Source organism: Caloenas nicobarica, chromosome 1 (assembly GCF_036013445.1).
Source record: "Caloenas nicobarica isolate bCalNic1 chromosome 1, bCalNic1.hap1, whole genome shotgun sequence".
Lineage (NCBI taxonomy): Eukaryota > Metazoa > Chordata > Aves > Columbiformes > Columbidae > Caloenas > Caloenas nicobarica.
In genome coordinates, this window is record NC_088245.1 from 106,247,895 (window position 1) to 106,261,433 (window position 13,539).

The 13,539-nt window shown below is 40.3% G+C and overlaps 1 protein-coding gene across 1 annotated transcript in view; it reads right to left on the reverse strand.

The window, feature by feature from the left end:
* The window catches only part of VEGFD (vascular endothelial growth factor D), a 33,204-nt gene extending 24,137 nt beyond the window's left edge, over positions 1 to 9,067 (reverse strand). The window contains exon 1 of the mRNA XM_065647621.1: positions 8,530 to 9,067. Within this exon, the coding sequence (XP_065503693.1) occupies positions 8,530 to 8,619 (90 nt within the window). The 5' untranslated portion in view covers positions 8,620 to 9,067. The remainder of the gene's footprint in view (positions 1 to 8,529) is intronic.
* Positions 9,068 to 13,539: the final 4,472 nt, after the last annotated feature.

Here is a 13,539-nt window from a genome sequence, read left to right on the forward strand (position 1 = left end):
GATATGTTACTTGTGGGTTTGGGAGGAACGTAAAATGATAAACCTAATAGTTTGACCAGATGTTTGTATAAGGGGGCAGACAGGGAGATATTTATCTGAGACTGTCACATTTCTCACTGATACAGATGTGATGTTTGACGGCTTCTTTTGCTAAAACATAGTACATTATCTGATCAAGAACCAAAACTGGAGGGGATGTATTTCGAGACTGCTCCACCTCTGACATTCAGTGTGGTAAACAGTTCCCTCCAGACCCCCTTGCTTGGGAGTCTGCCTCCTTGGGCTCCAGCCTTACCTCTAGGGAAGACAGGAGATTTAATTATCCCTTTCCTAAACTTAGTGGTCAAGGTGGGGATAAAACAGTTCCTACTTTAGCTGAAGATTATCTGTTTTCGCAAGTAAATCATAATAGCTACCCTGTGGCTTCAGGAGGACAGCTGCTTTATGTTTTGAGTGGCCTTTTGAACTAGGATAGATCTTTGATTGTGCTACAGCAAACAAATCAGACTTCTTGCACTTCAGTAGCATGGTCACATTATCAAAATCCTCAGAGATGAGACATTTTGGTTGCTGTATTCTTGGTTTGAATGAACCAAAATATTCAAAGCAAAGAACTTGAAACATCAGAATTGTGCATGATTTTATGAAAGTGTGAGTCTCAGAATATTTCTTTTTCATGTCCAAAGCAATCAGAGACTCAGGATATTTTATGAAAATACCTCTCACAACTATATACTTTTAGCCAGCTAGATCTTTACACCAAAATGAGGTGAGGGTTTTTTTTTCCCCAGACAGTAAATATTTTGACAATCATCTACAACTCTTATGAAACAAATATTTCTTCCCACAACCAAGTGTTTTGGCTCCCATGGGAAACATCCTCACAGCAGCTGAAGTGTGATTTTGAAGGTAACAACATTCACTGCGTGTCATTTTGTTGGCAGTAATGGAAAAGATGGACAGGCAGATAGAAGAAAAGCATAGGTCTGCTATGGTATGGAGTTTCTTCCTGTTCAAGTCTAGTCACTACTTTGAGAGATTTCCTTTAGGTCCCTCCTACAGTGATCAGGCAAAGTATATTTCTTTGGTCAGTAAAAGGACATAGCTGGATTGTCATAAATATCCAGGGTGATAACCCATTGATGTATCCCAAATGCTACTGTCAGCTTTGGCAGTCCCTCAGTGTGTTTTCTGAGCCTTTACTTGTATTCTTGTTTTATTATCTTGTGGTGCTGCAATCTGTTCAGGCAGCCATGATGCTCCGTGCAGAGCACAGTTAGAAACATCGCACAACGCTTACTTCATCATACACGTAGGTGCTTGTCTAACACTGTGACAGGGTACACATGTCAAAAATAGCATAGTATGTGTGTTTATAAAGACTGTGTCCAGACTGCAGTCACTTTCTTTTGATATTTGTCCATTCTTTGGAAGTCACTGGGGTTTGGACAGTGATTTTGAAGTGGCTGAGTTACGAGAGGCCTGAATGAAATCAGACAACTATGTATTATTTTAGTACTTGAAGATATTTTTTAATGTGCTGAAGGTTCCCTCAGTTAGTGCTTTAATGGGTTTCTGGGTTTGCCCCAAGACACTTTAATAAATGTTTTGGAAGTACGACTAGCCAATTGGACAACCGGGTTTCAAAATGTCATTTCACAAAGCGAAGCCTTTGCCAATACTGAATGAACTTATGTTACCCCAATCACATGCACACATTTTCCTGGAATTGTAATTTTTCTTAAGTAATATTTCCCTAGCAGTTCAGGAAAGTATCCTAATGTGGTTTCTGAGTCACATTGCTAATTAAAGTGAAAAGTTTTGCCTGTTTGTATGGCACATTCTCTGTGTACAACATGACATATGATACAGTAACATGATGCAACTTTTTTGCAATTCAACCTGACTCAAATAGAATTCACTCCCCAACTGCATGCAAATAGTGACAACGAATTCTCAGAACTAACCCAGCATGCTTCCCATCTGAAAGCACAGCTCAAACAAAGCCATCCTGATATCCTGACAATAAGGAGAGCAGCCACCACTTTGCAAACCCATGTGGCACCCACATTAGATTGCCAAATCCCATGTGTTCAACTGCATGTACTCAGTATGACGCTGCTGAAGTGACAAGGACCCTAGATGGCGTTCTACCTCTAGCTGAGTGGTCGCACACTCTGAGGAAAATAGAAAAAAAATATGCAGGTGTCCTTTGGGAAGCTGAATTTTTCTTAATGTGAGCAAATTAAAATACCCTGCTCAATTATTCTTCTGTTCATTGATACAGAAGCCCACATATAATTATTTCACAAGGACATCAAAAGAAGAACAAATTCTGCTTGGTCTTCCCATGGGCAAATGGGGTCTCTGCAGGTGTAGTGGGGGCACTTAGCATTTTGTCCCCATTCCCTAAATCCCAACGAGAACTATGAAGATTTCCAAAACATGCTGGGGAGGTAGGGAGCAGGCAGAGAAGTAGATAAGGGATGGGCACATAGTGGGAGAAATAAGGAATTCCTGAGGAATAAGGGTTTCTTTAGGAAAGGTGTAATGTTGAGTTTACTTCACTGCAGCACACTATCTTGGGGCAACCCCCCCACAGCAAAGCTTGGGACTACCTCTCAAAGCCAAGCTCAAGAAACAGCAACGGCCAGTTTGTGACTGAACTTACTTTCCCTGAGAGAAAGGTCTAAAAGAAAGACAGATCCCAGTCATTTAGTGGTAACTATAAAAACTAGTGTACAAGGTTTTTAATGGGAATAAGAATAAATGAGTTACCACCTACAATAACTGTACCTTACATATTTTTCCCAAATTGATATAGTGTCCATAGGTGATAAGACACAAGTGAACCTTACTCAGCTCTAGTCTGGAGTAGGGACAGCAGTGATCAGAACAAAATTTGCAGACAAAACAGCAGAGGTCTCACAAGCCAGAGGCTGCACCAGTTTTGTTGGTTTTGGTTTGGTTTTTTTTCACATTTTCAAGCAGGCTGTTTCTCTGTTTGCCTCCTGTGGGAGCCTGCATCAGTACCACCACATCAGTGGTTAGAAACAACGCAAATGCCTGTGAGGGAGAAAGCACAAGTGGGTACATACAGCAGAAACCAGCAACACTTGCTAAGCCTGAGCTGATTGCTTGTTTTGGTTGCCTTGCGACCACAAATTAACAGAAAGTTGCTCCACTTGCCCCCTGAACCTGCCTTCCTGCCTTCCTTTGGTTTCACAGAGTTTCAGATGTGAGCCACAATTCATGTCAAAGTTAAATTAGCGCTGTCTTCATTTCAAACAGCTGACTAACAGAATGGATTTCTCAAATGCTGCATCTGATTAATCTGAACAGCCTGATGTACTTTTCAGATCTCTGCTCTGTCCTCAGACATTACAACCCTAGCTGAGATGGATGGGACTGAAACAGCAGCTGGGAGGGAATTTTTTGCCGTTTCTCATGAGAGAGAACTGCTCTTGATAAAGTAGCAGTGAGTTACTAGTTTCCTTTCCAAATTGATAAGAGCCAAGGACGGATGCCATGTGGTACAGCAACAACACAGAATTATTCTCTTATGCTTTGCTGTACCTTGTCAAAGCAGTAGCAGATAAGTCAGAACAAGCTGGCTTTCCTCACAGCCTCCCTGATAGCTTCGCGCTCCTGAAGGAAAAAATCATTTCTGCAGGAATGCAGCAAGTACATTTTCACACGTTTTTAGTTTATCATGCCTATCAGAGATGGCAATCACAGAGAAACAAAAGCAATAGTGACAAAGCTGGGTTAATAAAACACTTCTGAACACCACAATTTCATAGTCTTTATTTAAAAGAGTTTGCTAACTTTGAAAGGAAGCTGGATGTGAGAATGAAAAGCCTCATTTAAACAAATTGTTTCCAACAACCTTTAGAGTTGTTTTTTTCTAGCTGTTGAGCAGTTTGCTCTACTTTCAGGGGTTGATTTGAGGAATATCACTCCATGAGATAGAAGATTTGTTAGAATCTCTCTTTTCTAGAAACCGAGCAACATTTGCAAACAGTTATTAGAGAGCTGTGTAGATCTATCTGAAAAACAGTGCCAGTGGTAATTACAGAGACAAAATCCTACATACAGCTCTGCTGCTCAGGTTTCTTTGCAGAGCTCTGTTTTGATTGTGCAGACAGACAGACTGCAGCTGGCTCTGGGAAGAGATGCAAAGAGCTTCCTGATTCCTTCCGCTCATGGTTTGATGGCTCTTTGGTATTTTCATGCCTTCCCAAGGGTAAGGCATTCTCCACTTAGGTGGTTTGGAGCCTGGGGATCGTGGGGAAGTGCTGTTTCACCAGTGGGCAAGGACTGTACCAGCTGTGTTTGGAAAATGGCTTCCACCTCTGTCCAGCTCACAGTGGTCATACAAGATTGTTGAATCTAAGAAGATCTGTTAGGGTAAAAATGACTACTCAAGGCCGTATCAATGTTTTGTGGAGAAGTACAAAAGGTCTAGCTGGCGAAAATGAGTGTATGTAACAGAGAGCAGCCATATTTACCTCCCAAGCTAAGCATATCTAACCCCTCGGTCAGAAAGCAGATTTCTAGTTCAATGATACTCCTCAGGCCTATCGACTGTGTGTTTCTCTCTAATGAACCAAAGGAGGGCTCACCATGGGGAGAAGACCTCTGCAAAAAGAAAATGCTATGAGTCAGTTATAACTTGGGCATTACCGATTGTCCCTTTCTCTCGCCTTCCCCCTAATGCTGTATTAATAACATAAGGGCAGAATAGGGCAGGAAGTGCTGGGACTCAAATTCTCAGAGATCAAGACCTTGCAGCCTCATTATAGAGGCAGTTTTAGTGCTGGAAGGTAGAAGCAGCTCTGACAGATCGTTGGCTTCTCTTGGCAAAAAAATCACCTCGTCACTGATGAATATAAGACATAGCTCTTTGCATCTAATTTTAAAATGCTGGAAAAAGTAGCCTATGCCTGTCATTGCTCTAGGAGAGGAAAAATGTGTGGGGGAGAGACAGGAAAAGAGACAGCGAAGTTTGCGGTTCTCTAGCTGAGTGGCTCCAAAAAGTAAGAGACTGTCAGGATAAAACTTCCACAAGGAATTTTTTAAGCACTTCCTGATGAAAAGAAGAAAAAAAAAAAAAAAAGCGTAATACTCGGTCTTCAGAAAACCCATGTGGAAATCTAATTGTTCACTGAGGACTTCATATGTCAGGCTGGTAGCCTGGACCAAGCAATGGGTGTGTGAGGCAGAGGGCTTGCTGCCAACCCTGATGTGAGTTCAGCTCGGGAGGCCTGCCCGACACCTGCGCGGCTGCGCTCTCCCCGTCAGAGGCTGCCGACCGCTTCCCATCATGAGACTGTTTTCCAGTTGTTTATAACACTGCCAGACGTCAGATGTTCAGGATGAAACTTTCCACACCAGATGTCTGCCTCAAAACAATTTTAATTTTCTTTTTTTTTTGAGGGGGGGGCGTTTCTCTGTCAAAATGGTTTGACCGCACTTGAGGATGAAGTTCCTTCTTTGTCCATGTAAAAACATTTTCTGGCAATCTCATCTTTGCAAATGTCTGGTGTTTCTCTGCTGTGGATCACAGATGTGAAGTTTTGACACCTGAGGAAGTTTTGTTGGCCCAGATGTGTCTATGGCTGTCTCTGCAAATATCCACTCAAACATAAAAACCTCTGAGAACAACAGCAGAGACTCACCAGGGTTGAGCAGCTAGATGCTCAGCAAATGGGGTCTGTGCTGACCCCACTCCATCCAGGAGCGAAGCAGGACATGGGGCCACCCCTGGTCCAGCCCATGGGTCTGAGAGCAGAGGACTTGCCCTTCCTCTCCCTCAGGCCGCAGACATTGGGCAACCAGGGAAGGTAAGCTGCCAGCTTTGCCTGTTGAAGGGGGAGAAGATGAACACTGATGGAAGAGGGCAAGACCTGGCCGAGGAGGCTGAAAGCACCTGAGGAGACCAGAACTGGAAACTGGAGTCAGGAAAAGAAAAGCTGGGAAGTTGTGGCCACAGAGACAGAGCGAGAAGCTAGGGATGGTCGGATATGACTGGAAAGCAAAAGGGGCCTGTAGGGCTGTCTCTGAGGAACTGGGACAGACCTCTTGAGGGTCTGAGGGAGGAGCAGGACATCCCCACTCAGAAGGACGCAAGTGGGAAGGAGGGCGGCACGCAGAGAGCTTGAGTGGGAGCCCTGTAGAGAAACAGAGACCCTGAGCCCTGGGGGTGAGGGAAAACCAGTCAAACACTAGGACTGGAACAGGTCAGGAACGGAGAGAGGAAGGACGGGCTCGGACTGATGGGCAGGGGACAACTGGCCTTGGTGTGCACGTGGGGAGAAAAAGGACTCTTGTACCCAGAAGTGTTTCGGAAGGGTCAGGAAAAGCCAAGCACAACGGAGATACTCACTGAAATATGGCAGCTTGTACATAAGATTTTTAATGTTCTCAGCATTTATTGGCATATTTCCAGAAGGGGAAAATTTAAATCCTGACGCTGACACCAGCTGATGGTTTAAACCATCCACAGGTTTAAAACTCCAGGTGTCCTGGGCAGAGGTCAGATACTTGAACTCATATAACAGGGGCAGAGCAGGCTGCTGGTGGTGAACCCTTCTTAGGCCTACTTAATTGCATATTTCCTGCATCCCAACCTTGTGGTCTTTATACAGACAATATGGCCATTGATCTTAAAGAACTTTAAAAAAAAAAAAAGGCATGGTAGATAAATGCAATACATCATTTCTGTGTTCTGCAAATTCAAATTGGTGCAATTGGTAAGAGTAGGCATAACCATCTACATCATTAAACACTGTCACATGAAGGACTTTCTGTGGGGTATATCCACATACACACACAGATAAAAGCCCACAGTTCATGCATGTCAAAACAACCCAGAAATCTAACATACATGTGAAACATTAAAAGAAAAATTGTCAACAGCTTAGCCAAAAGTCCCTACACAGAAAGAGCCATAACAAGTGGAAAATGTCTTTTCTTTGTGACAATCAGCGGCCAATGCATGTGAAGCACAGTCCTTTTTAGTGTGATCTACATGATACCTTCAGGATAGTCTTGGAAACTAGCAGTGATTGGTTATTATATACAATACTCTGTGGCTGGGCTGGCTTCTTGGGAGTGGTAGCCAAATTACAATGGAAACGATTATAGATGCACAGACATTGGATGGATAATGCTATCACAGTGCATAATCTATAAACCAGTTTAAATTAGCAAGAAGAGCTCTTGCATTTATTCCAGGCAAAGTGGATATGGTTTCAAAATTTAGCTAGTCTTTTAATTAAGACTAACTAATGGTTTACTATTATGCTGAATAAACTTGTATCCCATGTGAGGACAGAATCATCATCTCTGCCAATTATACGATGGTTAGTTTTCTATATTAGAAAGCACTTTCTGATTTAAATAAAGTGGTTCCTACGTGTAAGAAACCAGCGATTTGTCATGCAGCTCATAAAGGTAATGTATACAAGACTGATTACACTGGTCCTAATGCCTTCAAAGCACTGATTGCTGAGATTGTAAATTAAAAGCTTGTGAACGGTGAGCAGGCAAAGGGGTTGGTCATTAGTTATCCTGAGGCGCACATCGCTCACTACTGCTGCCTTCTTGTGCTGGCAACAGCAGTCTGCAATTAAGCACAGAACTTAACATTTCTTTTCTAAAACATAGGTCAACGTGCTTTGCAGTTCACAGACTAGTGTGTGGTCATTTCTTGCAAGCAGGAGGTTTTCTGAACTGAAAACAAAAGCATTAGCTTGTTTTGCTCTGTTAGTGAAAAACAAATAATTCGTTGTGGACCACACACTGAATTAATCATTTTTGGGCACACTTCACATGTAGAAACTTGTTCCAGTTTTTGTTCGGATTTTTCTAAATTGTTGTTCTGAATGTTCTCACATTGTCGCAGAAAGTCAGATCTGAAAAATCCTACTTTCAAGGTGAGGCTTCAGCTTAAATTTTGTTGCATGTACTATATTCAAAAGAAAGGTTAATTTTCAGGCAATGTGCTCTATTGTTACTAGCTGCTGCTTATTTTAAAGTCCTGGATAACATTCTCCTAATAAAACAAAAGAAAAACGTTTCTCTGATTTCTAGCAAACAAGTGAACAACTGATGAACACGTGTTTTTAGAGAAAATTTTTCCATACTAGGATACTAACGCCTGCAACTCTAAATACCTGAAATTAAAAGGTGTATTTAACAACTATTCTAAATGCTCTGATTTGCATTTTTGTTTAGATTTTGTTTTTATTTTGTGTGCATGACAATAAAAGTTTAACTTAAGGGCGAAGTGTACAAGTACCTAATAATAACTGGTAAAAAGGTATAAAATATTAAACAGCAACTACGGATTTAACTTCTTTATAGATTATCCTTTCTTCTACGGCTGCTAAAGATCTGTGCAACTAAACCATCACAAAATAAACACACACCAAACCAGCAAAAAGACTACCACCTTGCACGTGAAACATATGTAATCCTGGCAATTTGAATTATTAAGAATGACAACAAATAAAGATCACCTACCTTTGTAGATCCATTCTCATAGTCAGATCCTTGCAACAGATGTAGAAAAGAAACTATGAAAATATTCACAGTTGCCCACAGTTTGTACATTCTGATGTTTAAAATCCACAGGTTGCTACGCAGTCGTTGTCATATAGCTAGAGGTGTCTGTTTCAAAATGCATTTCTCTATCAGCAATACAGAAAAGCTTCCAGAGTTTCTCTTATAAACTCACAGAGAATTCCAACAGAAGAGAGTAAATATCTGGCTCTTTACTGCTCAAAATAATTGTGAGTCCATCTAGAGAATATAATTTCTTAGAGCAGGTTTTAGACACATTCGGAAGAAAATCATGATAAGCATTTAAATAGATGTGTATCTGTATATATACAGGTATGGATTCAAGTTAATTAAGTTAATATATCTTCCATCAAGACACAAAGAGGCATTCAAAATCCATCTGTTGTGCAGAAAATGTGAGAAATCTGCTCTATTCTGTGCTCTGTGTTACAGCAGCCTTTTAAGATGGTAGTGTAATGGCCAATGTTTTGAGCTCGAGAGCTGTAATCCAACTCTGTATTAAAACTTTTTTCACAGCCTTCATGGAAGCTTGCAGAAGCATGTGTCTTAAATCTGATACAGACTTTGGCAGTAACACAGTCAAATTTTGGCTCTAATCCCATTTTGTCCCTACCAATAGCATAGCAGTTTTTAAACTAACTGATGCAATCTAGACTCCCATTATTTTGAAGAAGATTACCTGAAACATGACACTTCAGCACACACTCTTCCACAGCACACGTATTTTAGGTTACTTCTTTAAAAAAAAAAAAAAAGAGAGAGAGGGAAGGGACGGAAAAGAAAAAGACTTTCTTTAATGTGTTCTATTTTATGTGGCATAGGGTTTTCTGAATAGATTTGAAAAAGGAAAGCTAAGAACTATCTTTGACAGGGAACAGGATTTTGATTTTTTTAATGAAAGCTCGTGAGGCTACATTATTTCTGCCCCAACATGTGCACTCATTTTCGTTGTTTATTTCCACTGTATATTTTCATTGGGTTTAAAATCAAAATGGAGATCTAACATTTAAAATTACAAAATAGACAAAGGCTCTGATAATTATGCATGTTAAATTTGTATTGCTGTACTCACATAATATATATTCTGTTCAGGAAAGTAGTTCCACTCTTACATGGCTTAGGGTTTGCAGAGTCAGACTCTATAGTTGTTAACATAAAACAGACACATTTCAGAGCACTGGCTTCGTACCTCTGTTGTCCAAGCGGTAGCTCTCTTAAATACAATTCACACTTCTGTAACTATCATGAGTTTGTATAATTTCTTCTTAAGTATTCATGACAAATAGACATTATAGAGAAAATTATTTGAATCCAGTCTTTCCAGCTGTTGTCAGTTAACTGAGTCATTACACTTTAAAAACATAAGTGTAACTGTATTATTTTTTAGCTTTGTCATGTTTTGTGAAAGCAATCTATTTCTCATTTTTTGGCTTCCTCCCCGACTCAGACCACACCAGTTCATACAAGAACAGCAGGAATTCCACCCTTTCGAAGTGGGTGTGAAAAAGCTCCTTTCTCTGTGTACCTGCTGCTCCCCCAATACCTTCCCCACGTGCAGGCGGCCAGTGATATTCATGCAATTCCACTGGTCCCACACTTCAAGGGACATTCTGTGTCTGTACTGTAGTTTACCACTAAAATACTTTAACTATATTATTCATAATTTTAAATTAAACCTATTATCTAATGCTTCTGTGCAGTTGCCTTCACCTCGCTTAATGTCTCCCTTTCCTTCCTGATACTAACATACATCTACTTGCGGGAACTGAAAGCCTCCTAAACTAAATGAATACTTCTCAGCCTGAGATGTACTGCTTCAGCATAAGTGAATCAAACCAAAAATAACCACTCTACTCTCAGGACTGCATGATAATAAATTTATACTGACCTGTAGTTGAGTGGAGGGATGTACCTGGCCATCAATATCTCTCATTTGTGGGATCATTATTTGAAATCAAATCTAGATTCACAAAACAGGCGCGAAGCAATACATGCCCTAAAGCCTTGTGAGCGGGATACTTATCCAGCCTCTCTCCAGCACAGTTTGAGGATGAGCTGCTCTGTTCCCCTGGCAGGGCTGGTGCAAAATTTCACCAGCCAGACCAGGCAGCTGGAGCAATCCTTTCTTCCCTCCATCCATCAGCCAGGCTGCTTCTGTCCTTCTCACAAGCACCACCTCTCCACTTCATGAGTTGGCAGAAGCAAGGGAAAGCCCAGGAGCAGCACTGAGGTTTTAAATACCAGCCATGGAATTTCTCCCATCAGCCCAGCAAGCATTTAACTGCTTACACAAAGCAAAACAGCTTCTCTGAGGAGAGAGAAAAGCACCTGTGGTGGTATGTTCTGCAAATCAGCAAAGAAGGCAGGTTGCTAAGAACAAGAGCATAGCTCAGGTCTCTGCTATAAATCAAGAAGGAAAGCAATTCAATCCCAAGGGGTCTCATCCTCAGCCTCATGGTGAGGGTGGTGATTGTCTTTCTGCCCTTGCAAGACCCATACTTAAGGGACTCTTAGCAATACAGGACTAGAAAAGCAGGGCTGTTTGTTTTGGAAATGTTGAAGGGAAAACACGTCAGTAATATTCTGTGTGTGTTTTAGTTCGTCACTGTTACGTACCAATACCAAATTCAACTCTGAATTATGAACACATTTGGAAAAACCAAACTTACTTCTTTCCTGAGGCAAACCATTCATCAGAAACTCCACCCACATCTGGCTTCAGTGGGATTTTTGTCAGGAAGGCTGAACTGACCCTCAGGCACAGAATCAAACTCGTTAACAAGAGCACGTTAGATGCTGCTGGCAGAAGACAAGAAATACCTAGTCTCTCCCTTGGGATTGAGACACAAAGACTAGCAAAGAGAGAAAAAACCCCTTTTGTTAACAGCAGTGAACTTTAAATGTACCTCAAAGTTGTTGATGAAAGCAAAGCCAAAGGAAGAGAAATCAGTTGGTGGGACAGCAGAGCAAGTCTGATGATGGACTTTGGGGAAAAAGCTTATTTTCACCATCTGCACTACTGGCCCCATCCCCTTCCCTATTGCTCTTTTCTCTACCCTTCAATTCAGTATACAAATTGGTGCTCTCTCCAGCATCATCTCAGCTCTGCTCCTCTCACAGCTTTCTTACCATTTTTCATGCTCAGTGCTGCTCTGAGAACAATTTAAATACTTTGACAATGGAGCTGAAAACTCAGAAGTATGTTGAGATTATAAGTGCAGGCTGCCTGCAACAGCAGTAAACAGACTTGCATGTCTGACCAGACACCGCCTAGGGCTATGCCCTGTGTTTTCACCTAATATTTGAACGCAATACATGTAAGTATAATAATACTCACATTCTAGTTTCTTGGTTTATCTCAGTTTGCTGTTGTAGAACCACCTGCTCAGTTCTGTGCATGGCTCAGATTTGTATTTTTTTTTTAATTTAGCGCTGTACAAGAAAGTACTTGAATAAAATTTTCATGACTATTTATATGACTCTACTTTTGTAACTGAGTAAACAGCTGCATTGGCATCAGAAAGCTTAAATACTGTTAAATGAAATAAGAATTCAAACATTTTTGTCATCTTTGGGTGAGCAGCTAATAGATTAATATTGTGGCAGTAAGTCAGCTCTTTGCAAGAAGAGGATAAAAAACTTGGTTTAGTCAAGTCTGTTTCAAATATTGATCAACACCGATGTCCCAAATGGATGGACAATATGACTGAAAAGAACTTTAAATCTATCTGCAAATGTTATGTGTAATGTGTTCAATATTATTTTAAGCACATTAGTCTTTATTCCAAAGTAATAGTCTCACATACATTGGACAGGAACCCTGATTCAGTGATTCCCATGCTACATTTTTCATGATGGAAAAGAAAATATAAAAGACCCAGAACCTGGTAATTATCTCTAAGAACAGGTTAATAATGTTTTCTTGGTATTTTCCACTGATTTTTATGATAAAATATGCAGACCAAGTACAGCTTATTTACCAGAACTTCCAATCACTTTGCTTTGCAGGTTCTGTGCTTGGGCTTCACAGCAAATAAAGAGAAAAAAGGCCAGTACAGATGACTAGAACTCAAAAAATAGCACCATATTTACCTTATGCATTTCTTGGTTGCATATACGCCCAAAGAACAGAAGAATTTCTTGACAGTGCTGAACAACTCATATTCTTCAAACTGAAATTCTTTTAGGTGAGACAGTAAATTCCTTCAGTTATCTGAAAATAACTTACACCCACAGATAGGTCCAGACTAGTGTCACTATTTTCCAGACAAAACTAAAAACAAAACACCTCAAACAAAACCCATCTTCATTTGGAGAAATGTAACAAAATACAAAAGGAAGATATTTCAGGCCTTTTAACACAAGGGTAAGACATAAATCAATAGAACTACTCAGATCACAGAAGGTTTGTGAGGATATGCCTTAAATAAACTTCAATTAAATTGATCAGTCCCAGATTGCAAAGTTAAAATTGGAGATCAATAAAGGTAGTTCATTGTCTTTACTTCGAACAAAGGCTTATTTCACCAGATACTTCGCACTTGAGAACCCTGCACAATTTCAAATTCAGCATGGTGCAATGTTCAGGGAAATAACATAATTCCCAAGGAGGGTCATTAAGTAAGTATTTGTAAGATGATTCTATGAGCAAATCTGTACATTCCCTCCAAGTAATCAACACACAGAGGAACTTTTGTTTTCTTGAAATTACATAGAAAAAGAAAAATTATGTCAAATATTGCAAACAAGAATCTAACTTAGATTCAATAAGACACTCATGACACAGCAACTATACGGCAATTTGAGGTCACTCAGTACACATTATTAAATTAATTAATAATTGTTAAATTAAAAAATATTTTTTAAGTAAAGCAACATTTAGTATAATGGGTACTGGCACCAGAAATTTTTGTTAAACTGCAGAATGCTTGAAACATCACACTAAGTGCT